The sequence below is a fragment of the Lampetra fluviatilis genome, chromosome 3, assembly GCF_964198595.1.
Source record: "Lampetra fluviatilis chromosome 3, kcLamFluv1.1, whole genome shotgun sequence".
NCBI classification, from domain to species: Eukaryota; Metazoa; Chordata; class Hyperoartia; order Petromyzontiformes; family Petromyzontidae; genus Lampetra; species Lampetra fluviatilis.
The window spans coordinates 34,616,526-34,641,957 of NC_136277.1; the positions used below are offsets into that span (position 1 = coordinate 34,616,526).

The 25,432-nt window shown below is 56.2% G+C and overlaps 2 protein-coding genes across 5 annotated transcripts; one reads left to right on the plus strand and one right to left on the minus strand.

Moving 5' to 3' along the window:
* The first annotated feature begins 814 nt into the window (after window positions 1–814).
* On the plus strand, window positions 815–5,191 carry LOC144931071 (uncharacterized). Of its 2 annotated transcripts, XR_013636487.1 has the most exons (3): window positions 815–1,238; window positions 2,551–3,711; window positions 5,085–5,191. XR_013636487.1 is itself a non-coding variant. In XM_078854987.1 (2 exons), exons 1-2 carry the CDS (start codon window positions 940–942, stop codon window positions 2,978–2,980), a joined length of 729 nt encoding a protein of 242 aa, XP_078711113.1. In that variant the 5' UTR covers window positions 815–939; the 3' UTR covers window positions 2,981–4,102. The 2 variants fall into 2 exon arrangements, 1 of the variants encoding a protein (XP_078711113.1); XM_078854987.1 differs by lacking the exon at window positions 5,085–5,191 and having other exon boundaries at window positions 2,551–4,102.
* A 403-nt stretch (window positions 5,192–5,594) lies between these two features.
* Window positions 5,595–25,052, minus strand: MAN2A2 (mannosidase alpha class 2A member 2). 3 transcript variants are annotated; one of them, XM_078854984.1, is made up of 22 exons: window positions 24,711–25,052; window positions 21,911–22,192; window positions 19,809–19,953; window positions 19,383–19,554; window positions 18,171–18,298; window positions 17,527–17,700; window positions 15,278–15,464; window positions 15,000–15,177; window positions 13,998–14,218; window positions 13,485–13,670; window positions 13,094–13,217; window positions 12,883–12,950; window positions 12,451–12,616; window positions 11,826–12,065; window positions 11,326–11,448; window positions 10,878–10,992; window positions 10,545–10,678; window positions 10,095–10,236; window positions 9,176–9,321; window positions 7,130–7,348; window positions 6,568–6,678; window positions 5,595–5,747 (listed from the first exon to the last, which is right to left on the minus strand). In XM_078854984.1, exons 1-22 carry the CDS (start codon window positions 24,846–24,848, stop codon window positions 5,595–5,597), a joined length of 3,552 nt encoding a protein of 1,183 aa, XP_078711110.1. In that variant the 5' UTR covers window positions 24,849–25,052. The 3 variants fall into 3 exon arrangements, with proteins under 3 accessions (XP_078711110.1, XP_078711111.1, XP_078711112.1); XM_078854985.1 differs by having other exon boundaries at window positions 9,188–9,321; window positions 24,711–25,051; XM_078854986.1 differs by lacking the exon at window positions 13,485–13,670.
* Between the last annotated feature and the right edge of the window lie 380 nt (window positions 25,053–25,432).

Below are 25,432 nucleotides of genomic sequence, written 5' to 3' on the forward strand. Positions count from 1 at the left end.
ATGAAGCCATAAAAGCAATGTAACAGTGATCATAGGAACTGTGACCGAATTTTCACAATAAACGACAAACGACATGTACCACCAAACCCTGCAGCCATAGCTGGCTGCATGAGTCACTCCACAACAGCAGGAGCATCAGTCGGAGTATCAACATTTTTCAATGCACCTTTAAGATCAGCACACTAAATCAAAACACAGGTCATACTTTGCAGCGATCATCCGGAGCGAAACATTTTATTTTAGGCCACTGAATATCACTGGCAGCTAGGGGTGTACAACTCCTCTAGAGCAGTTTTGAGTGAAGATCTCATAGGTAGCGATTCAAGTTGCAGTTTATTGGCAATAGCATTCCAGACCCTGGGGGCATCAATAGCAAAGGCCCTTCCTCCAGTATTTGTACAGTAATAAGGAGTGTGAAGCTGGTAAATGAGCGAAGACCTTAGGTCACATTTGTTCTTTGAAAGCCAGCCACATGAGTGCGATTGTGGTCATGCCACCCAAACTATGGACCATATAGGAAACCTGTCTGCGTTCTTTCAACGTAGAATAGCACAAACTTCGTTAACAATGCGGGGATTGATTTGGTTATTTGTGTTATTTTCGTTAACCATGTTATTGTTATTATCGTCGTTGTTGTGGTGATTTAAATCGCTGTGGATGTGAATTCCTGCCCTGAGGGCGCCTTCTCGCGTCTCGCCACCATGCTCGAGCCGCGAGCGCCGTCCTCGGGGCGCTTTCATTTCACGCAGCTCGCGCACGGGGGCAGCCATTTCAGCGGCGAGCCGCGGCGGCGGCGGAGCGGGGGGCAGCGGCCTGGAGGGACGCGAGGGGGGCAGGCGAGGGGGGCAGCATCAGTGGGGGCGCACGCAACGGGAAGGGCAGCAGGAAGAGGAGGCAGTGGCAAGGGGTAACCAGGCAGCAGCAGAAGCAGCAGCAGCGATGTCGGCCCGCGACAACGGCCCGCTGGACTGCAAGGTGTACGTGGGGAACCTGGGCTCTGGGGCCACGGAGTACGACCTGGAGAAGGTGTTCAGCTACTACGGGCCGCTGCGCTCCGTGTGGGTGGCCCGCAACCCGCCCGGCTTCGCCTTCGTGCAGTTCGAGGACGCGCGCGACGCGCGGGACGCGTGCCGCGAGCTGGACGGGCGCCTCGTGTGCGGCTCCCGCGTGCGAGTCGAGATGTCGACGGGCGAGAGGCGACAGAAGCGGGGCTGGAGCGCGCAGCCGCCGTGGAGCCGGTGCGAGACGGGCACGTGGAGGGATGTGGGGGGGGGTAGTGGCTCGCGAGCATTCGACACTTCGCGTGGCCTCAACGTGCACCTGGCCTGGCACAGGCGCCGTCACTGAGTGGCCAATGGCGGGGTATTGAGGTCTGTTGGCGCTACGAAACCGGCGACCCGAGTTCGATTCCCGCTCGTGGTCAGCATCGGTGACGATTGTCTGAACCGGTCCTGGGCCACTCCGTGGGTCGACTCTGCCTTAAGTGGAGTAGCTGGTGCGGTGTGTGAACGTCTCCACTGGGAAGACAAAGGCGTGCGGGCGTGGTTCTGGGGGATTAATAATGATAACAACACTCGCCATTCATCTCGAGCGAGAGGGCCTGGGGCGGCTCGCTTCACCGTCCCCGTGTGCCCCCGGCTGATTGTGTGGGGGCGGTGATGAGTCATTAGGCTCATAATGGCCATGCTACACCAATGACAATGGCCACCCAGGTCCTGTGACTGATGACGTTGACTGGCCGTATTTAAACCAGGTTATCGTGTGTACAAGAGTTGTTATTTTTAAGCCCCGTCACTTATAACTGCACAACATTTAACTACGTTTTCCCCCCCGTCAATTTCCTATATTCTACCTATTGGGATTGATATTTGGCGATTACTACGTCAGGGTGTATGAGGGGTGCCCTTTAACGCGCATGAGGATTTGAAGATAATTATTTCCGATCTAGTTTTGTGATGCCGTCTTTCAGAGGCTATTATCCACCGATGTGACGTTACACAGCTATCTGAAAAAAATCCAAATGCCAAAATGGCATACAGCCGATAGCATAACTGGACTAATTGGGAAATATATATTTTTAATGCGTAGAGGTGGCCTCCCTCTGTCGGTTAGAGTCCGAGTGCTAATAGTTGAGATTCCTACCCACGTGTGCCCGTGCTCGTGAAGTATCGGAACATGGCTTAGATTTCCCCAAGGCAATTTGGCCAAGATTGTCCACGTTTGTACCTGGGCTCAGCACTGAGGAGAGGCGTCTGGGTGTGTGTGATGCTGACTCCAATGGCTTGTTTTCCTGTCAAGGCAATTGTCAGTGTTTACCTGCCAAGTGGGGCGTTGCACAACTATCGGTGAACCTGGGCCATTGGTGAGGAACCAAGTCCCTCCATGCAGTATTCATTTTTCAACCTGGGAGGGCCAATGAGCCTAGTCCATCCATGACCAGGATTTGAACTTGTATGATGGATGAGTTGTGTGCTCGAACCCAGTGCGAGTCTATATAACCTGGCTGAATCGCTGCAGTTTTCTATGTGCGTACGTGTGTGTGTACTCCAGGTCGGAGTACGGCTGGAAACGGAGCCCTTCTCCACGGCGGAGCCCCAGACGCTCCGTCTCCCCGAGACGCAGCCCACGGCGCTCTCCATCCCCACGGCGCAGCCTGCGCCAGTCCCCTTCTCCCCGCAGGAGCCTTCGAAAGTCCCCTTCTCCCCGCAGGAGCCCCAGGAGATCCCCTTCGCCCCGACGGGGCAGCAAGCGCTCCTCGTCGCCGCGCCGCATCCCCCGCCGCTCGCCTTCGCCCAAGCGGTCTCGCAAGCTGAGCAGCGGCAGCCCCAAGGCGAGCGGGCGGCGTGCGAGCAAATCTCGCTCGCGCTCCGTCTCGCCCCGGCCCAGGAAGGCGGCCGAGGCTTGGCGCTCGCGCTCCCCGCCCACTAAGGTCGCCAACAGCAGCTCTGGCTCCCGCCGGCGTTCACGCAGCCCCAGCTAGAGCGGCCCGCTGGTCCTCGCTACCTGTCGTGCGCAGCACGACCGCCCCCCCCCCCACTCCCAGGGACGTGCGGGCCAACGGGAGTGGCCCATAAGCATCGAGTGTTCGTGGTGACGAATCTGGGACGTTTTAAATTCTGTTTAACTGTAGGTAGCTGCTTGTTAGAAGCACGTGTCTTTCAGCAGATGGTTATTTATTCCCGATGTAGTTTGTTTTATTGTGATTGCAGTTACAAAAATAACTTGAATTTGAAAAAATTCCAAATCAGTCTTCTACAAGGCCAGAGAAATGTTTCAGCCACCATGTTGGGTACGTGGGTTCCCGTCTGGTCCGCCTGTATTAATCCCGTCACTTATGTGGACCCATGACAGATCATTAGTGAACACAGGTCGGCAAAAACAACGGGCAGACGGGGTCGTCACGACACATTTGGGGCGTGGAGCACTGGCAGTGAATGCAAGATGAGAGTTGTGAGCTGTGAGCTTAACTTTAGTTTTTATGCATTGGCAACCATCCTGAAGGTGACAGCAATTGATGGTTGAATTGCAAGTGCGAGTTTCCAATCTGGGCTGTGACGTTTGTCTTCTTTTGTACCTTTGCACCCCGTGTCGAATGCCGGCAGAGAGCGAGCGTCTTCACTTCACTAAGCCCAGGCCGCCTCCGTCATCTGGTCGAGTCGTTTGGCAGAGTCCCGCGGAGTCTTGGTGGCATTAGTTTGTCATAACAGCTAGGTTTGTTTTCTTATCTCTCCATATACATTTTATGCATGGTGTTAAGGTGTAGGCGTCGCGTGTGCTGCTTTACCAGCTTTTCGGTTTTAGTTGGAGGAAAACGAAGGAAAGTATAGATGTAAATATGGCTTGCCGTTTTGCATAATAAGCGGCAGTGCATATATCCGCAAACTACTGATTAAATCCTTGAAAATTTTAATAAAAACAACGCATGGCATCCGTGGATACACGTGCAAAATAAATCAGCAGTTCCTTGCGTATAGCAAAAAAACTAGTTTAATCGCACGGTCATGTGGGGCTGGAAGAAACACAATTTTCAGGCATTTGGATGTTCCGCGAATTCCGATATACAATTATGAATTATGATCAATTAATTTGCTTGGCTGTCATCTGGAGTGATAATACCCATTTGGCTCAACACCTGTAAAAAGGATTTTAGTTGCAGTTGGTGAAAACCTTTTTTTCTGTAAAGGGCAAAGATTATGACCTATTTAGTGTTGCCATTTTAGTGTAAAACCTGGTTTAGCTGCGAAGCCATAGGAGCTCCGCTTTGATGCAAGTGTGACAATTCAATAAAATAGATCCATGACAGACAACTTGAAACTTTATTTTATTCTGCCGTTGAGCCTTGGCTACAAATGTCAGAAAAGTTAAATGGAAGAATTAAAAACATCTGGCTAAATTGATGACATCACTCGTACGTCTACAATCGCTTAATAAACCACCTTTGCAATGTCAGAGCTGTGATTGTATTAATAAATTTCTACGCCGCCTTACGAGGAACACGCGATTCACATTAAATAGCTTTTAAATTAAATCATCCCCCTAAACATTCATTTCCTCAATACAGTGCTTGGACTGGAGCTGTTACGCAAAAGCAAATAGTTTTCAATGATTGGATGCATTAAAACGCAGTGCACAAAGTGACGCTCGCGGTGCCTCGCCGCCCCGAGCGTGACGGTGAACCACGTCTGTCGGGTTTTCCTTGTGACCGCAGCACTCGGTGCGGTGGACTTTGGCGGAGGGGGATCTGTGACAGAAGCCCTCGCTGGGCCCTGGAGCGAGCGAACGTTGACGGCTGGCAGCCATGCTAAACAGAACTACGGTTTGTGCAGCATGGTTGTCAGTAACCCTCGTTTGGTTGAGAAGTTGCTGTTTCTATTGCTGTTGTTTGACTTTAAAGGCCAGTTGGAATTTTACATGAGCAACGGTGGTTGTCGTACGGAGAGACCGATACCCTACATAGGATTGTGGAATTTCCGCGGCTGACTCAAGGACTGAAAACAGATGAGCAACACTTATTGTTCGTTTGAGCAAGGGACGAGTTTTTTTGTTATTGTAAATCTACTGGCTGTGTTCCGTTATTTCGGCAGCCACGGTGCAGTTTGGCGCGTTCCAACCGGGAGGTGAAACTGCACCTTTCAACTTCCTGTGCTCAGCTCTCCCGTGCTCATCCACCCGTGCTCATCCACCCGCGCTCATCCACCCGCGCTCAGCTCCCTGTGCTCAGCTCCCTGTGCTCAGCCGCTCGTGCTCAGCCGCTCGTGCTCAGCCGCTCGTGCTCAGCCGCTCGTGCTCAGCCGCTCGTGCCCAGCCATTCGCGTTCACCGTGGGTGACTGTCAACGGTGTCGGCCACATCCAGTGCCGTCCGCTCAAAGCAGTCGCGTCTCACCGGGAGCCGGAAAAACCATGCCGAGCGTGGGGGGGAGCCCAGTACATCTCGGGGCCCGATTATTCAACGTGGCCCCCTCTTCCCATCGGGTGGTGAAGGAAAAGGCATCGCAGACATCCAGGCGACCAGCCACAGTCCCTGGTCTCCGAGGGCAACTCCACCATTACGTTGGGGCGAGCGGGGGGAGGGAACGATCTGCGGCGCCGGTCGTCACACGTAGGAGACGCGGAAAGCGGCGATCTCCATGGGCGCCAGCTCCACCCGGCTGGCGTTGGGGCCGGCCGGCTGCGAGTGCAGCAGGGTGAGGCTGCTGGGGGTCACGCTGCGCAACCTCAGCTTCCGGAAGAGGTCACCCAGCGAGAGCTGCGGAAGCGAGTGGTGACGTTGGGCAAATGTTACGTTTCGCTCGCTCATGCGGTCAGAGCTTTGTCACCACTGCAGCAAGGGGTGCTTCACTGGGGGTGGTGGAGACCGGTGTACTTTGTAAAACGCGACTTTGCATTTAAGTGGCAACCTTTACTGAGCGAAAGCCCACTGGGAAAATCAGTCTGGCATGGGAGACCTGGAGTACACAGAACAAGCCCGGCATTGCTAACGATCACTGGGGAAAGATATCTCGGCATTAATGTCGATCAAAGCGTCTCCCTTAAACAAGCATAGGGTGGTGCACGCCCCCATTAGTAGTTCTAAGATAGTGGCGAAAATTCTGCATTACCATGACGGGCTAGTCTTCACGGAACGACCACTGTTGATGGCAATGGCATTACTTATGTCCACGAAATCCACAGTCTATAGACTCGAGACGGGGCCTGAAATTGAGATGTTTGGCCCATTTCGTACCCAGAGTGCCTTGATATTTTATATATAAAGAAGTTCAAATCGAAAAGAGTCTTCTAAATGCAAAGCAGGAACAACCAGTTTCATCAAATAATGTAGGGGAAATAAAGCAGCAGAGACTAGGCAGTCACCGAACACAAGTAAAAGTAAATCATGAAAAGAAAATAGGGTTACATCGGTTAAAATATTAGAACCAAATCCCAACATCTGGGCAGACATCAATTTCTGTCATGTCAGGATGAACATTTGGCATTTAAAAACCGTAAATCCGCACAGATAGGCGAGCACACTACTTGCTGCCCTCGGATCTGCATAGCAACGTGCCATCGTGGGCCGAGCGGCATACCTTGCCCCCCGTGGTGGAGCAGTTGAACCCCCCCAGCCCCGCACTTGGAAAGCCGCAGTCGAACCCCTTCCTGTGCAGCAGGAGGGCGGCCTCGCCCGGGGAGCCGGCTCCCTGGGGGGGGGGTGGGGGAGAAGGAAGCAGCACGGCCAGCAGCACATGACCCTCGCTCACCCCTGGTTCTCTCACATGGATCTGACACACATGGTTTTTGAATATTGTTCTCGCACATCTAATGCACTCTGACCAAGTGATACTGTCATGCCTGGCTCTTTTACACCTGTATTTCAAAAACCGCCTTGTCACACCTCATGCCTAGTGTTGACAGCACGTTTTCACACACCTGATGCTCTCTCACCTGGAGCTTCGTGGGTCTCGCACCTGGTTCTCACACCTGGGTTTCACCTAGCGCTTTCACACCTGGGTGTTCACACTCATAGTTCTCTCTCACCTGGCTGCTTCATTAGGTGCTTTCACACCTCGCCTCGACGTGGTGATATTCGCACAGCCGGTTCTCATGCACCCGCTCTCCGTGCCACTCGGCACTCGCAAATCCATTCCGTACCGGTGCCTCCATCATGCGGAGGTTGAGCAGGTGGAGGTCGCAGGGCACTGGCGTCCCCAGCACGTGGAAGGAGGGCAGCAGCTGCGGTGGCTCGGCGAGCGGGGACAGCCGCTGCTCGACCCCCACCAGCACGAACGGCGGGTGGTTCAGAGCGGCGGAGGCCACGTGGCCCAGCAGGGACGGAAATCCCAGCGCGGCAGCCTTCGTCGCATCCCATTTCTGCACACAGGTCAGGAGGTCATGGGTCAGGAGACGAGAGGTCAGCGAGGAGGAATCGGAGCAGGACTGGAGTTGCATGGGGCAGGAAATCGTTGGGTGGAATCGTAGCTCGATGATGAAGCCCCTGACTTAAAGCTTTCGTGACTGCAGGAATTCATATTCTTTGGGTCTTTCGGTAAAGTCACGGAGATTGGTTCAAAGACAATAACAAAACTACGACTTTCAATCGCAACACAAGCATTCGTCATCAGGAAGAAAAAAAAGAGGGGGGCAACTGCTCTTTTTTTTTCTTCCTGATGACGAACGCTTGTGTTGCAATCGAAACGTTTTTTGTTATTTTTTATATTATCGTTGAACCGATTTACGTGATTACCAAAAGACCCAAAGAAAATGAAGCCCCTGTTTGCTGAAAACGTTCAGGCTTCTTGTTCTGATCTGGCTTATTTCGTTAAAGCCGTACACACCCATTTTTTTTCAGTCAAAGCCAGCAGCCATGTTTAATATGTCCCAGTTACCATGGTTCCGATTCCCTTTCTGCAATGTTTTGTGACCACGGCCTCTTGAGAATTATGAATCTGACCGGCGATGCATTTCGCTGTACGACCGGAAGGATTACACTTTTTTGCAGGAAAATTTAGGCTTCCCATTTTTTTGTGCTTAGGTCTGTAGTGGCAGATGTTTTTGCAGAAGACGTACATTCACGCTCAACGGCAGGGAAAGCTGCTCGACACCAAGTGTCGTGCGTCATTCAACAAATTTGTCTCGGCTGGAATACTCACACTTAGTCCACTTAATTTTGGTTTTTATGAGCAATTCTTTACAGGTCAAAGAAGGTCAACTCGACACTTGAGTACTCCATTTAATCATGCACGAGTTATATACGGTAAGTCCTCGCTTGACACGTGGTGTTCACACAACGCGTTTTCACTTTGACAACGGGGTACGCGCCCCGTTGGAAGGCAGAGCATGTGCTATAACGGGGTACGCGTGCCGCTATAACGTGGAGGGTGCACTGTTATAACGGGGTATACGCCCCATTACAACATGGAGCATGCGCCATTGTAACGGGGTACGCGTCCCATTATAACGCGGGTTCAAAGCGATCGACAAACTACTTTCTTGAGCTGTAAAGCTGAACGGTACGATACAGTACACGGAATGATACAGCTTAACGTAGCACTTTTCAGGAATGCAGCACTTCAGGAGAGAGTCCTTGCCTATAAACATGGAGCAAAACTGACTGCTGATGTGACGATGGCTGTCAAAACCGCTCTTGAGTTTTGTTTGTCCTGAATCACTGCTGCTGAAGTTACGCACTTTTACACCAATGGTGTGTAAGAAAGGTTTCTTATTTGGAGCAACATATGTGAAGGAGACATTGCTTATCTCTTGTTTAATCGTCGGTGGCTTAACCCTGGGAAAAAAAAGGGTTCTAAGAGTTCCGTGTGACGTGACTCGGGTAAAAAAACTATCTTGGAAAACACTTTCCAACCAAGCTCAAAGCGTTAATGCAGGAGCTCTGTCTATATGTGTTTACCTGTAATGGGCAGGGGAGGGGGGACAATCATTATCCTGAAGATGATCCAAGATGAATTAAACGCGAGTGTAAAGTTGTGTTGCTTTTAGGGCCTCGCCATAGAGAAATAAACAGCCACGTTGATCAAATCTGTCATCCGTGTAACAAATAAAATAAACTCAAACTCATATGGTGGCCACGGCCATCCCTAGCAGGGCCGCATTCCAAGTCTCATGTCGTGTCGTCCTACGGGGATGGGTTGTGGCTTTCGTGCCGGGCGCGAGCGCCGCCGCCGTCACCGCGGCTCGTACCGCGGCTCGTACCGTGCCGTCCGGCGAGCGAGTCTCCAAGAGCAGCCGGAAGCGGCTGAGGCTGCGTCTGTTGTCCTTGAGGCCCTGACCCAGGCCGCGGTTGTCGTCCTGTATCAAGCGCCGGTCCAGCATCACCTCGAGCTGCCCTGCACGTGCACAAGCGCAGCCGCCCACTGACGCCCCTGCAACGCGAGTGTGTGTGTGTGCACACCGAGGCGGCCAACACACCCACTCCAGCCCTCTAGACAACACCAGCCGCCATTCACCACTAGGTGGCGGTGACATCACCACAGCGCTTGTGCGAGGCCAGGTGCACTCCAAGGCCACTTGAAGCAGGGGTCCCCAACCCCCGGGCCACGGACCGGTACCGGTCCGTGGCCTGTTAGGAACCGGGCCGCACAGCAGCAGGAGGTGAGCGGTGAGCGGTGAGCGGTGAGTCCGCGCGTGGCCCGCCCCCATTGTGTTATTTACCACTTACGTCCGCGCCTCTTTCCCGCACTGCGCACTTGTCTCAGTTTTGGTGACCCCACAAGCTGCTAACCGCTAGTAGCCAACATGAGTAAAAAGCAAACGTCGCTGGAGAGCTTCTTTGAAAATGGGGGAAAGAGACCCAATGATGAACCCCCCTCCCCCCCCGGTCCGTGAAAAAATTGTCTTCCACGAAACCGGTCCCTGGTGTCAAAAAGGTTGGGGACCGCTGACTTGAAGTGTTAACACACCTGCTAACACACCTGCTAACACACCTGCTAACAGTCGCACAAAGACAAATATCCCCCGCATCGCCTTAACAGACTGTTGAGGTAAGTGCTTGCACACACACACACACGTACAACACAATCCCAGCAACTTCGCCCGCCAGCGGCCTCGTGAGGCTCTTGCCGCACCACATCCGTGGGGCCCGGTTGGCGCCCGCGCTCACCATCGGCCAGGCTGGCCACACCGCCGGCCTGCGCAGTGAGCAGGCTGAGCCGCGAGCGCGCGTCCTGCACCAGGGCCATCGTCGCCACCGGGTAGAAGTTGGCCTGCAGCGGCAGCTTCTTCCAAAACCTCCGCGGCTGCATCTGCGGGGCGGAGGAGCGGTGTCCCAGTGGTTCGCGGAATTGCACTGCGAACCCAGTGACCCGAGTTTGAGTCCTGACAAGGGTTAATATCGATGCCTTGGGCTTGCCCCTCTACCAATCCACCACGGACCAGCGTGGTAAAGTATAGTCAACTCCCATCGAGGTGTGTAGTTCGACCAGGGAAGGCCTTCATCCAGCAGTGGATTTACAAAATGGTACTATGTGTCTATGTGTGCACATCTGTTTTCACCTCGACTATCCATGTGCTCTGTTTTTACTGTACGTGTGCGAGTGTGCGCTGGTGGGACCTGGAAGCCGTTGAGGTCGGTCTGAAAGTTTCCGCCGCTCTCCACGTCGCTGGAGACCCGCATGCTGAGCTCGCGGTTGTTCTGGTCCCGCAGGTCCACCACGTTGGAGACCTCCAGCGACAATCCCTCAACGCCTTGTCACGTGCACACACACACGACGTGCGTGGCAAATACACATCCCGCATGATGTGCCCACGCGATAAACACAATGTACACAAAATGTAAACCGTTCAATGTGCAACATTGACCCGCTCCAAGAACACTCCAAACAGGATCAACATGACGCACACAGAGAGGGAGGTCGGGGGGGGTAACAGGGTGTCTGTGCGGCACCTGGCAGGTTGTAGAGGCGCACGCTGTGCTGCACGTGCGGGTAGACGCACGTCACCTCCGACACGAGGGGGCCCCGCGTCACCCGCACAACCGGCCTCTCCGCCGACTCGTATGGCTGCACAGGGCGCACCGGACAAACGGTAACGTTTGAAAATAAACCAATGGCCTCTGCTTTACTTAATAAAGCGTCACGGAGTCTCAAGACTGATCATGAGGGTGGCAGTGGGTTGAGATGTTGGCCAGCGCGACTCTTGCCTGGCGGAGCAGACATGACAAGTTCAGGCGAGGTTCACACGCGAGTCATGCACACCGTGAACAGGAGCAGAACCGACGCGCCCGGGATCGTAGCGTGCACGATGTTAACCACCACCATGCCATCTTTATACACGCAGCTTTGTGTGTGAAGACGAGAGAGGGAATCGATGTTTTATCTTAGGCTGTGACGGACCTTGCCTTCCCCGTCGGGCAGAAAGAGATAGGCGCCGCTCTTGTCCTTGCTCCGCCGGGTGCCGTACCACAGCAGGTCGAGCCGGAGCAGGCGCGGCTCGCCACCCGCCTTGAGTCGCACCCACTGTCGAGGCACGGCAACAGCACGCACATCCACGCTCAGCGCTCCTATGCACCGACAATCGCACCCATGACGCGACCACCGATACGAGCGCCGACAACCACAGGTGGCCACAGAGGACGACACGGCTCATTTCTGTCGCACCCACAGGATGAGAATTACCGCTGTCGCGCGCTGACCGATTGCAAACACTCATCGCAAGCTGCAACACAACAGCAACATGCCCGCAACATAACCAGCAGCATGTGGCAGTGCCAACCAACATCTCAGACATCCGCCACTCGCTCGATTCCGCATATGGCACAGAAGCAAAGAGGTCGGACTCGAGTTGGATCCCTCTACGATCACCGGGCGTGCCGCACGCACGAAGATAGACTCACGCGCAGCATCCCCGTGCGGCCCGAGAAACCGGCCTCCACGCTCGCCGTCTCCACCGAGAACTGCGTCGTAGGGGGCGGCAGCAGTGACAGCGTCAGCAGAGGCTGCGTGCGGGGGGGCACGGGCCCCCCTCCGGGGAGGTACAGCGTGGTGTCGGACCGCACGGCAGGCACGGGCGGAGCCTCCAGCGTCAGGCGGTAGACGGCCAGGCCCAGCGCCGGCACGCGCGCCAAGAACTGCAGCTGGGGTGGGCAGAGTGGCCTTCGGTTAGCGGACGGTGAGGCAGCGAACGGGCGGTGAGCAAGCAGAGAAGGCGCAGCAAACGAGGATTTCCTTGAGCAATGTGAGCATCTGCAGTGCGCCCCGCGTGAGGACTATCCACACCTGGGTGGACGTTAAAAGCGAACTCGCTCATGCAGAGCGACGTCCGAACGCAGAAAATCACAAATGATGGAGACCCACGCACGCACATTCGGCCCCGGGTGAGGTTAGTGGAGGGGACACCGGTGCCTGGAACCCACACAAACCCTCAGCCCATCGACATCCCAAACCCACTGGAACTGGGTCCAGTGAAGACCCTCGACCCATCAACTTCTGGAATCCCCAAACTGCGGCTCCCCTGGGCACCTGGAAGGCGCGCGCAGACATCCCCGTGCTGCTGCTCCACAGGGGGTCGACCTGGGCCAGGACGCCGGAGCCGTCGTGCGCGAGCACGTTCGCGAGCGGCGAGTCGACGCGCACGCTCACCACGCACACGCGCTCCCACTCCAGCGCGTTGTGCACCACCAGCGACCTGCAGGGGAGGTGGGGGGGGGACACGAGCCGCTCAAGACTCCGCTCAGCTGATGAGCCTTGCGAGACCGATGCGGGCGCGACGCGCGGCTTCAACGCGAGTGCGGCACGTGGGTCACACGGCACGGGCATCGCTCTCCTCCACACTGTCCTGTGCGCTGTCCTGTGCAGCGAAGACTAGGTCGCTCCTCACTGCTATGAGAACAAAACGAGCTCCACGGGCCGCGTGCTCTACACCCTCTCTGTGTCCCACGCGTGGAGCCGCACCTTGGCGCCGACGTCAGCTTAATGACGGCCTTGTTGGGCAGCGAGTCGTAATCCACGACGTTTTCCTCCTGCGGAGAGAGCGAGGGAAACGCAAATGAGTCGGCCACCGGAGCATTTCGACAAACGTGACCGCGGGGCGTAATGCTTCTTCTTGTGCGAGTGCGGTGTCGGCGAGCGGCCGCAGGAGTGGTAACAGCAAGAGGAGACTCGCGAGGAGGAAGAAGAAGGAGGGCTGGGAGGGGGCGGAGGCGGCGGAGCGCCCGGGCTCGGCGAGCAGCAGCACGAGCGCCGCGTCCACGAGCACGCGCTGCAGGTCGGCGAGCGCGCGCATCAGCCTGCCCCAAGTGGGAGGGGGGGGGGGTGCAGGGGAGAGAGAAATCCACACAAGCAGATAGAGGCCCGAGACCACGGCGGTGGTGACAGCAGCAGGAAGCCGGTGAGACTGGGCGACAACGGAGGCTTCATTGCACACCACATCCATACACTTGTCGTTATGGACCCGGCTACTCATCGTGTTCCGTATTCCAGTCTACCAACGACCCGGAAAATATTCGGTGAGAAGTTAAGCCCCGGACGAACGTATGTGCACGTGCGGGCGCTACCTGGCGGCGTAGTCGGACACGACGAGCTCGCGCGACGTGCCGGTGATGGCGTCGTGGTGCTGGAAGAGCGCGAGGTTGCGCCGCGCGCCCTCCAACCGGGCAAAGCACTCGCGCGCGGGGAGCAGCGGCGTGACGCCACGCCGGGACGCGTGCCACGACGCCAGCGAGAACAGCAGCTCCGCCGCCCTGAATCACACGTCGCATACGACCATCGCCCTTGTCGCCTAAACGGGCTGCTGGTGCTGTTAGGGAGCACCTATAAAGGCCGACACGACGCACGTGGCCGGCACCACGCCCAGGCGCCTTGGCTCCTCATTGCTGATGTTTACGCACCGCACCAGGCGCTGATTTAAGTCGTCCTAGGGGAAGACCCAAACCGGTTCTGATATTCGTTGCCGGGTTCGTAGCACGGTGCGCTAATCGCTACGCTGCTGCACGCACACCCCATCAACAAAGGAATGCAGGGACACACGCACCGACACACCGGGGCCCCTCTGCGCGTGCGTTCTTCACCTGAGGTGAGCCTCGAGGCGCCGGTCCAGGTGCTTGAAGAACGGCCGCGACGTGAAGTAGCCGCTCCAGTAGTGGTCTTCGCGGTCGGCGTACGTGAAGAAGTCGCCGCCCAGCACGGGCAGCGCTGGCGGGGGCGGCGGCGGCGGGGAGATGGAAGCGTTCCCGGAGACCTCCCAAACCCCCAGCGCCTTGAAGTAATCGGAGAGCGTCCCGAATTGAACCTGCACAACAAAAACAAATGCGATGAGTCAAAGGCGCAGGGGGGTCAGGGGTCAGGGCCATAGCAGATCGGGCGCACGACAATGTTTAGTGGCGTGGCAGCCGCTTCTGAGACAACCCTCTTCACGAGCACAGAGACACGAGTCTCTGGGTGCCTCTCTTCCTCTCTGCCTGTGACCGACCGCCTCTTCATAATAATCACAATAAATGTGCCCACTGTTGCCATACACTTCTTGAGGTGCGGTCACATTTAGACGCTCTATTAATCAACATCAGAGGTCAGAGCGCTGAGCTGGCTCCGCTGAGATCCTGAGTTTGAATCCAGGCAGCTGCTACCTGTGAGTAATCCAGGTTCTCAAGTGTAACCACTTTATGGTCTCAGCCGATCACATAATTTGGATAAACTCCAGCTCCGAATTTTTTTTATATCGGCTTTAATGTCACGCGATGAACCTCACTCATATACAGAACGAGTGCCAAGTGCTGCCCTCTACTGCGCGTGAACCAGAGGTCACTTGAAGGGATCTCAGAGGTCGCTCTGTGATATCCGCTTTGTGTGGGTCGTTCTCCTATACGAAGGGTTGGGCTGCTCTAAAAGGACTCCTCGGCTCAGGGCACCGATAGATAACATTTGGGGAAAATGATGGTGTAGATTTACTAATGATCATAAATCAACATTGTACCATGAACTGCCATTACAGCATTCATCGGCCTATCAGGAGTGACGCAGCGATGATGTCTGCGCCTGGGTGCGTCGGTCCGTGCATCCGTACATGCACTCACCCTTGCGTGCAGCTCGGGGTGGGAGTTAATGTAGTCGAAGAGCTGCTGGTAGTTGTGGAATTGCTGCTCCCACTCGTGCGCCGTTTCGAAGCGGAAGTCGTCGCCCAGCTGCACCAGCACGGCGCCGCCACGGAACAGTGAGGCCTTCTTACGGTACTGGTCGAGCAGCAGGTTCGCCCTGCACACACGCACACATGCACACGGAGAGTCAAACACACGGGGAGTCATAGACACACACGGGGAGTCACACGCACACAGAGAGTCGCACACACACACACCTCTCGGCCACGTTGTCCGCCGTGATGGCTCGTGGAGCAAGCTTCCAGGGGCAGTTGACGCGGCTGCCTGGGAGGCGCTTGAAGTCGAACTGGCAGCAGACCTTGGGGTCGGGGCCACACGTGTGCGGGACGTCGTAGCTGTAGAAAGGCATCATGTGGCACAGGATGTCCGTGCTCGTGCCCATGTCTGTGGCACAGGCAAGAGGCAACCGCGGAACGGGGGGTTATTTTCGGCTGAGTCTACCTAGGCAAGGCCCCACTCACTCACAAGTCACTCGCCCACTTTCTATGTATGTTGAACTTCTTTGGCAGCGTACATCGTCAACCGTGCTAGTTGGAGGTGCGTGGGAAGGACAACTAAACACAAAGGGTAGTTCTGCAGATCACAACAAATGTACAAACTGACCCGCTCCCTTCCTCATCCGTTCACTTACCCACTCGCTCACCACACGACCGGTCACCACACGACCGGTCACCTCACCTCTCGTTCTGCTTCTTCCCTCGCAGCACTGCTACCAATTTGGAATTCCCTCCTCAAATCATCATTATCTCTCTCCTTCCAAGCTCTCACAATGATAACCTCGCTCAATTCAAGACATGTGTTTGACACTTCTCTACTGTGCAGCATCTTTGATCGTCATCCTGTGTTGCTGGCCGCTTGACGTTGCTTTGGGCCTTTGGGCCTGTGCTGCACACCAGGGTTAACTCACGACGCCCACGCACGCACGGTAAAGACCTCTTCAACGCGTGCGGGATGATCAGATTATGATTACGAGCCGAGTACGGAGAGGTTAGCGTGATAGATTACGTTGCATATTTTATTTTTAATCATTATCTCACCGTCTTCGGTTACTTCCAATGTTTTTCTACAATTACATTATCATATTTATTCAGTTGCCGAGTTTCCTGTGTGCATAATGAATGTGATTCATGAATAACTTAAACCCCCCCCGACGGTGAACAAACAACACGCTGGGAGCCGGCGCGGCGCGTACAGACGCACGCTCGCTCGAGCTCACGATCGTTTGGTTTCACTGCAGGGGGAGAGGGCGGGGACTTGAGAGACCGAGAAAGCCTCCTTGTTTCTATAAAACAATGTCTCCCAGCACAGTAGGATAAGAAGGTCCAACCGCCAAGAGGGCCAGCAACAAACAGCACCGTGATCAAAGGTGTAATTAATGAAGAGTGCAGTAACGCATCTCTTGAATCGAGCACGATGTTTCCTGTAAGAGGTTGGGGGGGGGGGGGGGAGACGATGGGAGGAGGGAACTCCTCAGTGGGGCCGAGCGAGGGAAGAAGCGGAGAGAGGAGTGCGGTGACCTGTGGTGTGGTGAGTGGGTAGGGGAGTGGGTGAGTTATTGACTGGATTTTCGTGTGTGGCAGTTGAACACGGTGTAGTGGATGAGATGAAACAGTCAGTGTCTGGTACGAACCTAGTCCATACCAAATGGGCGCTACGGTGGCGAGATGTTAACTACCTCGCCTGGTATACAGGAGGTCGTGGGTTCGATCCCGACCCCAACGTCTCCTCGTGGTCACGTGGATTTCTCTCCGGGTCTTCCATATTTATAAATGTGCGTAAAGGTTTTAGGGTTAGATCGCGAAAGTATAAATGTTGTGTCGTAACCCTCCACCACCCGACACAGCTAATTAGTAAGGGATTTGTCACATAAACAAACGCCAATTAGTTACTATTTCAGGCCACCGGTGTGTTGGAGAGTAATTACATCCAGCATCATCGGGCGATTTCCCAGCAAAACCCCAAAACCTTCATTATGAATATTGGTCGCACAAGCCACTTCGTTGAGCTATCATTTGTAGGCAGGTCGCTTCTGAAAAACAGCGATATAGCTTGGTGGGCCTTACCGGGTAAAATAAAAATAGTAATATTAAATAGTAGTCGTCAACATGGATGAAGGAATCAATGCGTGAAGTTAATTTGCAAGAGTGACTTGCGCGACAAAGCATGTGCTCGCACGCGACACAGCGTGCACGTGTGTAACAAAGCACGCGTGACGCAGCGCGCGTGACGCAGCGTGCGTTACGCGGGGCGCGTGACGCAGCGTGCGTGACGCGGTGCGCGTGACGCGGCGAGCGCTACGCGGCGCGCGTGATGCGGCGAGCGCTACGCGGCACGCGTGACGCGGCGAGCGCTACGCGGCGCGTGATGCGGCGAGCGCTACGCGGCGCGCGTGACGCGGCGAGCGCTACGCGGCGCGCATGACGCAGTGAGCGGGCACGGCGCGCACCCCAGTCCTGGCGCCACATGAACTCGAGGCTGCGCTCGTGGGCCAGGTGGCGCTTCACGGCGTAGTGCACGCGCTGGATCAGCATGGCCTGCAGCCCCGCTCGCCGCAGCACGTAGGCCATCGTCGGGGAGTGGCCAAACGGGTCAATGGCCCAGCCGCTCCGGGGACGCACACCTAGAACACGTGCACACACAAATACAAAGATCCCCCCTATAGCCTGAACAGAATGTTGGATCGAGTGCTGTTAGCGAACACCTATGAAGGCCCGCCGCATGTGTACACCCTTACGTGCACAGGCACGTAAAGACACCTTAGCGCTCTGAATAATAATCATAATTTATCAAGCAAAGCCTTGCCGAGTCTTAACAATGACCTCGGCACAATCCGCCAATCCCGGTGTTGGATTACGGGCGTGTGCCACCGCGACACCTCCATCGTTCTTTGCCGCCGAACTCTCGGCTTCGTGCCTGCCGCATGTCTCGCGTGTCGTACAAGTTACGCGTCATCCCGGCCCGACCTCTAACCCCAACGCCACGCAGACTGAGCCCACGTCGGTCAATGTTGCTGCTGGCGCTGGGCGAATCCCTGGGGAGACCGGGTCCCCTCCGGCAACGGCGCTCACGGCCCCCCCCACCGCCACTCACCCAGCGTCTTGTGCAGCCACTGGTGACCCTCGATCATCTGGTCAATGATGGCGAAGTAGTGAGTGTTGGCTTCATCCGTCATCACCCAGCCGCCCGTCACGAACTCGAGCTGGCCGCGCTCCACCAACCTGCAAGGGGCACGAGGCGCTCGGTGTTTTATCAATTTCAGCAACGGGCGATTAATTCGATTATATTAACGTCAGACGCGCGCCTCGGTCCTGCCCCCGAGCAGTGTTGCTCCTCCGGTGCCGCGGCGCCCGCGGCGGAATACTAAGCAGCGCAACGCACGTCGCCGGCGGTTTATGAGCGGAGGAGGGGGCGTGCCTGCGCTAATCACTCTTGAGGCTCGCTCACACTCATCAAACACACTTAGCGCACACTTGTTACGGCACTTGTGAGGACGGCTCTCCGAGTGCGCATTCAATTCCCACCGTTGTGACGAGCGTTTTCAGCTGCCAATTATGCAAGCGGTGACTGGCTTTGCCCTCTGCCATCGCAACCCCTCCTCCTCCCTCCTCCTCGTGTCCCGCGCCGCGTCGCTTCACTCCGGGCTCATTAATGCCGGATGGGTCCACGGAGACGCCACCTCTCATTTTCAGCCGTGCTCGTCTCCCGAGGGGCACGAGAGCTCTCGTTTCCGAGTCATTTTGTCGCGGGGTAATTTTCACGTTCGGCAAATTTCGTGCAGCGGCGCGATTGTGTCGTTTGGTTTTTTTGTCTCCTTCAAGCGATCACCGCCGACACGCTTATTTTCACATCCCCGTTTAAATTGAGGCGACAGATTTGTGAGCAAGCGTCATCGCTCTTGCGATTAGGGTTTATGCAACCGTGTGCACTATCGATGCGGTTCACAAGATTGTTGTGTAAATGCTGCCTAGCTGATTGAACACGCCTGTTGGTATTTACCAACAGTCACTTACCTGTCCTGCATTGGGAAGTGAAAAATAAACAACAATTACACACCTCGTGGCTACAGTTGTCGCATTGATTTGTTTCTTCACAGATGGAACAACGGACATACGGACGGATTAAAAAGAAAAGCTTACAGACAGAGACGGGCAGACTGACGAACAAACAGCTTACGAACGGACTGATGATAAGACAGATAAACCAGATAGACACACTCGCACACGGGTGGGCTGAAGAACAGAAGGACAGGCAGGTGTATGCACACACGGCGAGCGAGGGATGCCCGCGGTACCCGGAGCTCACCTGCGGACACTGTGCCTCCGCTGCGAGTCGGCAGCGTCCCACCACTTGGCAAAGAAGGAGACCTCGGCCCAGACAAAGGAGCGGCGCCGGTCCTCCAGCAGCTTGGTCACCATGTGGTTGAGGATGTGCTGCGTCTGGTCCACGTAGTACTTGTCGAAGGTCTTGAGCCAACCTGCACAGACAACGCCATGAGGCCGCTCGGCCCTCTTGCTGTCTCGCTCTAACCCCCACCCCGCCGGGGCCTGCTCGCAACACCCCCGGTCGGGCTCCACTCGGTGGGCGGTCGCTCCTTCTCCTCTGCTGACTCTACGGCCCGGGACTCCCTGCCTGCGCTCATCTCCAGTTATTCGAGTCGAGGATCTGTGTAACACGCGCGTGTCTTCATGTCCGCGTGCGCAGGCTCACTCCCGACTCCCAACCTCTGACCTGGATCGTTGTGGGAGTGCGGCACGACGATGATCTGCAGGGGCCGCTGCTCCCAGGCGCCGACATCGTAGGTGATGTCGAAGCCCTGCCTCCACACGCCCCCGTCGGGGTTATCGAACGGCAGGAGCCTGTAAACATCCAGCATCTGTCGGGGAGCGCAGGGGAGCGGGCGGGATGCGAGCGGGGGATTTAATTCGGACAGGAAGAGCGGCGCGATCTTAAACAACCCGCTGCGGAAACCCGGGGCAGGGAGGCTGAAGGATGGGCTGCGGAGAGCCAGGGCCGGGCCAGGATGGGTGGCCCTGTCGGATCACCGATTGACAGCGAGACAATTTCTGACCCTGCCGGGGAAAGGAAGAGCTGATTTTTGTTCTGCTTTGCAAATTCGTTGGCGGGGATTTTAAGCGCCGTCGATAGGGCACAGGCGGGCGTGCAGCTCGCAGCACCGCGTCCCATTATCGGAGACGTTAGTCAGAGCATCGAGCGCATTCTCCCTGACAGACATGGTTCTATAACGAGCCGCTTTACAGGCGATCGCAAATCATTTTAAACGCCGCGCCTGACGCGGCTCGGCACGCCCCCTGCCGGTCGTCCGCTCCGCGGCCAATCTCCGCCTCGCGAGCTCCGTACGACCCAGCCGAGAGAAAACATCAATTTCGGGGAAGTGTTTTTGTGCAGTCGGGCAGAACCGCATTTAGACCATCGGAGTCTCTGCGCGTAAACCACCTCCCCGAGGGTGAGGATGTAATGTTTTCTCTCCGTGGCCGCTAAAGGCACCGAGCCAAACTGATCTGGAATTGCTCGGCGCCCTCGTGCCGGTAATTGGCTCCTCTTTCAAATTACTTTTTTTTTATCACAATTATTTCGCGATCAGCGCCACCATTGGCGCGACGCCGTCGTGCGGCGAGGACGTTTCACGACGCCGTGGACCATCGAGCCGCTCGACACCGCCGCGTGTCGATGATCGACCCCGGAAGACGACTTCCCCAGACGACTCCCAGCAGTCACTTCCCATAGCCCCTTAAATATGATTGCAATTCGAGTAATGTGCGCTGCTAGTCATCACGCGAAACCCTGACCTCCCCATGACCCCCGTGACCTCGCGTTACCATTGCTTCGCTGTGCACCATGGCCCAGTTATCGTGGGCGGTGGCAACAGCCATAACACCTTTCATCTGTCATTATTCCACCACTGTGTAAGAAAAAAATCTCTACTCATACATCAATAACGCTGTGGCCTTGACTATAAAGGGTATATAATAGGTGACGTTTCAGGCAAAAAGATTATAATAGGCGATGCTGCAGGCGAGACAGTGTTTCTACCTCTCTGGCCCCTCTGTACACTGTCGCTTGTCAACGCCACACCAGGAAGCATGCCCTGCACACACTGTTGGTCGTACGGTTGGCTAGGTATGGTGCAAAAGAAGTTAAACATACATACATACTTAAAGTCAAACGTTATGATATTTTAGTCCTCAGAGCTGGACCAAATGACACAGTGTTCCGAGTGGATTCCCGGTGCAGGTGTTGCTGATCAGGCGGAGGATCATCCACCCGCTACACTGGAGAGCCCAGTTCAGGCACTGGTGGCTGCAACCGAGGTTCACACCCACAGTCTCAGCAAGCCCATCATGATAATTATTGTTTATTTACCCAGGAAAGGGCCCAAAAACCTACTTTTCCGGAGGGTTCTGCTCCATTGGGATGTTTGGCAAATTTCCGGTTGCATTGTGTGGCGTTCTTTAGCGATGGGAGGAAACTGGCGAACCTGGAGGAAACCCATGGGCCCTGGTGCATTTCTACTGCCTGCACACTCGCTAGCCACGCCACTGTTTCAGTGTCCACCTTTGTTTTTCATCGCGCCATTACTTGGAACACCCTTTTTTTTGTTGTCCTTCCCCCGCAGCTCCGATTAAAGACATTAGACATACATACCCTGAAACAAACAAGGAAAAAGACAAGTGTCCATCTTTGACTGCCCGAGCGTTCGTTTGTCACTCGAAATCTCGCTTCGGGCAGGGGCAGCCTGGCCGGCGATCGCCTATCAACTGCGCGCGCCTCAAGCGAGTCGGGGTCGGGGGCGGAGGGGGGCGACGGCTGACCTGCACGTCCCGCCCCGTCGTCTGCGAGGCCTCGGAGGAAAATCTGCAGTCGCCGTCGGCAACGGAGACGGAGGCCGGGAAGGGGAAGGCCCAAGAGGGCAGCAGCCACGTGCCATTGGGGAGCCTCGCGGGGCCCGGCCAAGAGGCCGGGGGGGGGCTCGGGGCCAGGCGGCCCACGTCCAGCTCGAGCACGGAGTGGCGCAGGTTGCTGATGATGTGGTGGTTCTCCTCCAGCAGCTCCTCCAGCTGCTCCATCTTGCTGTGCAGCACCGACAGCTGTCCCTGTGGGCCGGCGAGAGGCGGTCGGTCGGCAGAATCGCTAGGCCCCGCTTCACCGTGCCACAACTGGCTTTTCTCCGAATGCGATTTTAGCGCCTATTAGACCGACAGACTGCCGTGTTACTGCATTAGTGTGCGAGTTGCTGCTCACGATCGGCAGGGCAGCATGACTCCCATCATGCCTTGCATGCATATCATGTGATCACCACATTGCACGTACAATGCTCTCAGCCTTGACCAGACCACCAGTGCAAGAGATAAATGTGTGGCGCTATAGTAGATTGTTTGTTGCCAGCCTACGTAGATTTCCCTACTGAGGTGCCTTTCCTCATCATTGACAAAAAGTGTTCGATATGAGTTATTAAAGTGAGTGTTGTTATGTTGGTATGTGTTACTCGTTGGTGTCGAATCTTTATGCTGGTGTTGAGTGTTGTTGCGTCGGTGTGGAGTGTTGTTGTGATGGTGTTTGATCGCATTGGCAGCAGTTGTTACAGACGAGCCCCTCACCGACCGTGCCGCCGGGAGCAATAAGTTGCCAAATTAAGCGTCGCAAGCGAAGGAGGAGGTGGCAGGCGGTTCACGGCGTCCCGTGGCGAGGCCCCCACCTCCCCACCTCGTCCACGCGCCTAAGCGAGCGCTTAATGCATCACGGGCGACCTTTGACACGCACCGGCCAATTACAGGGGGGCCACAATTACCCCACCAGCCCAATCACCAGCCACAGGCGAGGCACGCCTGCTGCAGGGGCAGCCACATTATCGGCCCGCATGCCCCCCACCCCACTACCCGCTCCCGCCGCTACAGCATTTACTTAACGCTGGGATTACACCCACAGCAAGATCAGAGTACCCCCCACTCCCCCACCGCCACCCCGGGCCCGACTGGAGAGCGCGTCTTGAGCTCCCGTTGTTGGGCAGCGACTTCACCTCCTCGTGAAGCTGAACCACGGCTGGCACGTGGCGCTGGGTGGTAACGTAACGCGCGGCAAACATTCATCTCAACGTGTGAACGATCGGAGCGGGGTCGTCGATGACGCGTCACCAAAGCAAGGAGGCAATGCAGAACGATTAAAGCCACGACCCCAATTATGCCACGCGCAAACAAAAGCGGAGACCTGGGATATCGGGCGCTGCTGCTGCTGTTTGTTCATAGGAAATTGTCAATTGTGGGGTTTTTAGCGAGGCCCGTGTCACGCAAGGGCCCGCGATTGTGATGGACGACGTCGCAGGGCGTGTGAAGCCAGATAACGAGCAGATGGTGGGCACCTTTGGTAAACTCTCCGCATAAATCACCGGCCATTAGCAGTAATCAGTTTAAACTCAAGCTGCCAAGTGTCTGCAAATTGGCCGCATTGCGAGGCCACCGACACCCAAGATTCCATCCCCTTTGTCGATCGCACGGCTGGGCCAGCACCTCTCCACACCGTGCGCGTCGAGGCAGTCACCACGCCTGATCAGTGCGAGTTGGTGAAGGCAGAGAGACCAAGTGCAGCGGCATCGACTTACAACGATGGATTTATCTGCAGGCTCAAGCCTGCTTAGCTGCAGAGATCATAGATAATAAATTTACTCGGAATGCTAAGACATCATATTTATACACACGTAGAAATGGCAAATGAAATATCCCTAACATGCCACCAAACCATCACGTCTATAAAGTGGCAACTCCATGCCATGTCATGCAGCTCCACTCTGCCACGCTCCACCACTATTCAGCACACGTCATGCCACGCCATGTCACTTCACCCCACGTCATAAACCTCGATGCCACTTCGCTGCACACCATGCGATACTTACAACCATGCCACCTGTGCCACTGCACGCCACTGACTCTCGGTGTTACGCCACCCGATGTCACACCGTGCCAGGCAACCCCAATAAGCTCCATGCAACATAACTCCACGCCAAACCACATTGCAGACAATGTCAACCCAGGCCCCTCTGTTCCACCCTACTCCGCTGACAGCCCGTGCCACTCCACTGAGAGCCCGTGCCACTCCACTCCACTAACAGCCCACTGAGAGTCCTGCACAGAGGCTGCCATGAGAGCCCTGAGAGCCCGTGCCACTCCACTTATCTGACAGTCCCTGCCACTTCACTCTGCTGAGAGCCCTGCCACTCATGAGTCATACCACTCCACGACACTGAGAGACCGTACCACTCCTCTGATAGCCCGTGCCACGCCACTGAGAGCCGGTGCCACGCCACTCAACAGCCCGTTTCACTTCACTCTGAGAGCCCACACCACTCCACTGACAGGCCGTGCCACTCCACTCAGAGCCCGTGCCACTCCACTGACAGCCCGTGCCACTCCACTCAGAGCCCGTGCCACTGCACTCCATCGACAACCCGTGCCACTCCACTGAGAACCCGTGCCACTCCACTCCATCGACAACCCGTGCCACGCCACTGAGAGCCCGTGCCACTTCACTGACAGCCCGTGCCACTCCACTCAGAGCCCGTGCCACTCCACTGACAGCCCGTGCCACTCCACTCCACTGACAACCCGTGCCACGCCGCACCCTGGGCAGGTCGTCGCGGCGCGAGTCGTGGCGCCGCTGGTAGTCGGACTGCACGCGGTCGAGCATCACGTAGAGGGAGAAGACGGCCACGCAGAAGATGGCCGCGCCGCACACGGTCACCTGCTTGCGGGGCCGCATGGCGACCCAGGGGCCTCGGGCTCCCTCCCCGGGGGAGTGAGGTGGGAGCAAGGGGAGTGAGGGAGGAGAGTGAGATGAGAGCAAGGGGGGTGAGGGAGGAGAGTGAGGTGGGAGTGAGGGGAGTGAGGGGGGTGCAAGGGGGGTGAGGGAGGAGAGTGAGGTGGGAGCGAGGGGAACGGGATGGGAGTCAGAGAAATGAGGGGCAGTGAGGTGGGAGTCGGGGGAGTGAGGGAGGAGAGTGAGGGGGGAGTAGGGGGAGTGAGTGAGGGGGGAGAGTGAGGGGGGAGAGTGAGGGGGGAGAGTGAGGGGGGAGAGTGAGGGGGGGAGAGTGAGGGGGGGAGAGTGAGGGGGGAGAGTGAGGGGGGAGAGTGAGGGGGGAGAGTGAGGGGGGGAGAGTGAGGGGGGAGAGTGAGGGGGGAGAGTGAGGGGGGGAGTAACGGGGGTGAGGGAGGAGAGTGAGGGGGGAGCAAGGGGAGTGAGTGAGGGGGGGAGTAAGAGGAGTGAGGGGCAGTGAGGTGGGAGTCGGGGCAGCGAGGGGAGTTGGTTGAGGGCAGGGGGGTTGAGAGGAAGTGAGAGGAGCGAGG

Bases quoted from the DNA above. Each gene is read 5' to 3' on its own strand.
- LOC144931071 (XM_078854987.1), top strand. From the start codon at position 940: ATGTCGGCCCGCGACAACGGCCCGCTGGACTGCAAGGTGTACGTGGGG. The intron at 1,239-2,550 runs GTGCGAGACGGG...TGTGTACTCCAG, and splicing joins GCGCAGCCGCCGTGGAGCCG to GTCGGAGTACGGCTGGAAAC.
- MAN2A2 (XM_078854984.1), bottom strand. From the start codon at position 24,848: ATGCGGCCCCGCAAGCAGGTGACCGTGTGCGGCGCGGCCATCTTCTGC. The intron at 15,465-17,526 runs GTGCGCGCCGTG...CCTGTGCCACAG, and splicing joins CATGTGGCGCCAGGACTGGG to ACATGGGCACGAGCACGGAC. The intron at 5,748-6,567 runs GTATGCCGCTCG...TCGCTTCCGCAG, and splicing joins GCTCCACCACGGGGGGCAAG to CTCTCGCTGGGTGACCTCTT.